Source organism: Eurypyga helias, unplaced genomic scaffold, assembly GCF_000690775.1.
Source record: "Eurypyga helias isolate BGI_N326 unplaced genomic scaffold, ASM69077v1 scaffold6173, whole genome shotgun sequence".
NCBI lineage: Eukaryota > Metazoa > Chordata > Aves > Eurypygiformes > Eurypygidae > Eurypyga > Eurypyga helias.
The window spans coordinates 1-3,880 of NW_010243051.1; the positions used below are offsets into that span (position 1 = coordinate 1).

The 3,880-nt window shown below is 41.6% G+C and overlaps 1 protein-coding gene across 1 annotated transcript; it reads left to right on the top strand.

The window, feature by feature from the left end:
- Window positions 1–270: 270 nt before the first annotated feature.
- LOC104507844 (inter-alpha-trypsin inhibitor heavy chain H3-like) lies at window positions 271–3,880 on the top strand (the record flags this gene model as incomplete). Its single annotated transcript, XM_010149262.1, has 6 exons — window positions 271–321; window positions 933–1,062; window positions 1,651–1,855; window positions 3,014–3,186; window positions 3,539–3,650; window positions 3,751–3,880. Coding segments are annotated over 6 exons (801 nt in total), but the record flags the coding sequence as incomplete, so codon positions are not given.

Genomic DNA, 3,880 nt, shown 5'->3' on the forward strand with positions numbered 1-3,880 from the left:
CTTAAGTCTGAGACATTTGTGTCCTACAGATACATTACTTGGGCCTTGTGGAAACTCTCAGGAAGTGAAATCTGTCTCTATCCTGAAGCTTCTCTTGATTCAAAAGGGGCACCAACTGTCGTTCCATAGACTACATGCTTTAAAAACTTGGATGAAATTGGCAATTTACCTGGCATATTAACTTCCCAAAATCTTATATGGACTGTGCAGGTAGTAATTATTCCAGTTTGAGGTGAATTTTTCTAACTTTTTTTTCTTTACTCTCTGCAGCTCCACAACTATCTTATCTATATACAGCACACCCCACGTGGTATACCAGTGGTGAGTACTTTGAGTAGTGTCTGCTTAGAAGGAGAACAGAAGAGGGTATTTGAGAGTAAATTGCACAATTCATACAAGTCTTTGTAGGAATTCCCTTCCACAAAAGCAGCCATTTTTTTATATCCAAGGGCCTAGTATTTTAATTTACGTTAAACATCTATAAATGTATTATAAAGATCAAGTCACTGAGGTCATACATGATCATTTTCTTAGTCCTCCTTCCCATCACTAGGCTTTGTGTTGGTAACTTCCCAGTCTCTAGTCAGATGAACTTCCTGCCCTCAGTAATACGCTCGTGGCCCTCAGAGATAAACACTTAGAGGTGGCCATCCTGAGCCTACAATCCATGTGCCAAATTTTGCAGTGGTCAAGAGACACAGGATATATGTCACATACCTGGGAAAGGTGAGAGGAAGATGGATGTGGTTCACTTTGTGGAGATGGTAGCAGCTTCCTTGGGACCCCACCGCTAGTTGGGATGGGGTGGGCTAAGCTGGGAATACAGCTTGTGCAGGGACCAGTTCCTGCTGGTCCCCAGCATCAGCAGTTCCATTGCCACGTTAATTGTTCACGCGGAACTTTGAACCTCTGTGTCACTACACAAATACCAGCGATTTGCCTTTACAGTCGATGGAGATCCGCACTTCATTATATCGGTGCCACAAAAAGAAGATGCCATTTGTTTCAATATCAATGAAAACCCAGGTGCTGTGTTAAACTTAATAAATGACCCAGTTACAGGTGAGTTTTTGATTTTTTGAAATACAGTAAATCAGGATACTTATAACAAAATGTCTTCTCTTTAAAGGCTGTTTCTCTCTTTTTTTACTGCGTAAGTTTTTTTCCCAGCAAAGTTAGTAAGAGTTCCTGCAGCTGCGATAGGGCACCATTACTGTGACTGTGTTTTCAATTCTTGGAGCAAAGTGAACTTTTAAGCTTTGTTTGAAAACCACTGTGAGAGTCGAGAGACATCCTTTCTCTCAGTGAGTTGTCGTACAAGCAATACAATAATCCTTAGGTTGCCATTTTATGGAATGCCTTGGGAAAGACAGACCAGTGTCACACAGGCTGTTTGTGCCCATCACAGACTCTCTGTGCTCTAGGAAATACTAAACTTTTCTCAACAAAGTGATTGTTGCCCTTGTGGAAATCCACCGAATGCTCCCCAGAGCGTTATTCAACGTTGGCCCAAATAGGCACAAAGAATTCTGATGTATTTTTCTGCCTGTGTTTGTTTCCTTGAGTTGTTAAATTTCCACGACACTCCTTGACATCAGTTGACCAGGTCCTACCTACAAAACAATACTTGATGTTTCATTTTTGTATTAGGCATCACAGTCAGAGGAGAGCTCATTGGTGATAAGAGAGCAAATAGCGATGCAAAGATCCAAAACACCTATTTTGGAAAACTTGGCATTGCCAATAAGCACCTGGATTTAAAACTGACAGTAACTCCTGAGAAGATCACAATTCAGAACGGCAATGAAACAACTGGTTTCACCTGGCTTGACTCAGTCACCTTGCAACAAGCAGGGTAAGGCCTACAGCGGGGGTGTCACGCTCCTCTATACTCTCTACACTTTTTAATGTTGATCAACAACATAGATTTGTTGTCTGAATATACAAAAGAATCTGATCCAAGTCCTGCTGGATTATGCTCTCTGCTATGTTATGTAAAAGCTGAATGATTATTCATAAATTCTTCTGCTTGGAATAAGTAAGTGAAGGGTTTTTCCTGATTTTTAATGATATGACTAAGGTAAACCTAGGCTTGGTGTTGTGCTTAATGCTACAGCGTCTTGCAAATACTTAAAGAGTAACTTCAGACATAGTGTGTAACCTCCTGAACAAAGAGATAATAACGTGCTGTAACCAATCTCCAATTTAAGAAATGGGAATTGTGATATTTCGGTACATTTTGCCCTGTCAGCAGGTATATTTTTCCCCGAGATTTATCTCTTACAGAATCATTTGTACCTGCACAAAAGGAGGTTTAGGAAAGAACTGGGCAGCATCTTCTCCTCCTCCTCATTCACATTTTCACTGTACACCTGGGCCAAAATTACTGCCCTCTCAAAGCATGGCACTGCAACAGAAACTACAAAAGGAAGTTTAGGAAAGAACTGGGCAGCATCAAAGCATGGCACTGCAACAGAAACCGGAGCAAACCCCTTACTCATACAGCAGGGTTATTTTTATTACAATAGCCACGTTGTTGGTATCACTGACACAATCAGAAGCAAATCTTCCGTATCCTAGCACTAACCTAGAGAGTTTGGGGGTTTTCTTATCTGAAAAACAAAAGGAAAAGGTGCCAGGTAGCATCCAACAAGAAAGGGATGTTTCTAGCAATACAGTTCTTATAGAATTATTGAACATGCAGCACTGCACCTTCATATCACTAACCTCTTGCCCTGTTATAGGACGAGTTTTGGTAGAAACATCTTGCTGAAAAGCTTAAAGGCTAGGTGGGCTTTTAGCGTGTAATTTAGTGTGAGTCTTGGGCTGTCCGTGAACACACACAGAGTCACATGGGCCAATCTAGGCAGCAAAACCTCTGTTTTACAAAACACTGAGCAATTTATAAGACCATGTTTGTTTGTTGGACACGTTTCTTCTTCCCAAGTTTCTCATGTTGCTGTCAATCCTGGGAATCACAATGTCCTAAGTCAAGTTTTTCTTTTTTCCTCAGTTTAACTTTGAGAATTAACAAAAACCAAAATCTGGTGCTCTCAATGGGCAGCGGTGCCTCATTTGTTATTGTTTTGCACCAAGTATGGAAGAAACACCCTCTCCACCAAGATTTCCTAGGACTGTACACATTGGAAAGTGATGAACTGTCTGAGCAGACCCATGGATTGTTAGGTATGACTTAATTTAGTGTTTTCATGCTTGCCTTTCCTTACGAGGATGCCTAATTTGGCGACACAATCTTGTACTTAGCCTTTCCGAACTGAGACAGTGACATTGGTTGGCTCTACTGAGATTTCTAGCACGATATTCTGGGCTCAGACTTGGTGCGTTACCTTGTCGTACATTCCTCTGCTGCTGCTGAAACCACTAGCATCCTTTGTCCTCACCGGCATCTTTAAACCTCTTTATCTTGCTAAATCCCACCTACAGGTTTTTTCTTCCTGCACTATTCCTCCTGTTTGGTTTGTTTCTGTTTTAACGTGTGCGACGTGTCTGAAAAGGGAATTCTGGCTTCTCTTTTTAGGACAGTTTTTCCACCCCATTGACTTCACCATACTTGAAATTCATCCCGGCTCTGATCCCAAGAAACCAGATGCCACAATGATTGTTAAAAACAATGAACTGACAGTAACGAGGTAAAAGATAATTAAGTCTTTAGTGAAGACTTAGGCAAGATTACCTTGTCAGAGTGCAGCTGCTGCTTCGGTGGTCCCGTGACGGTGTTTTCCCTTGCAGGGGCTGGCAGAAGGATTACAGAAGCGATCCTGAGCACGGCGTTGATATTCCTTGCTGGTTTGTTCATAACAATGGAGCTGGGCTGATAGATGGTGTTCATACGGACTATACTGTTTCCAGTCTGTTTTAA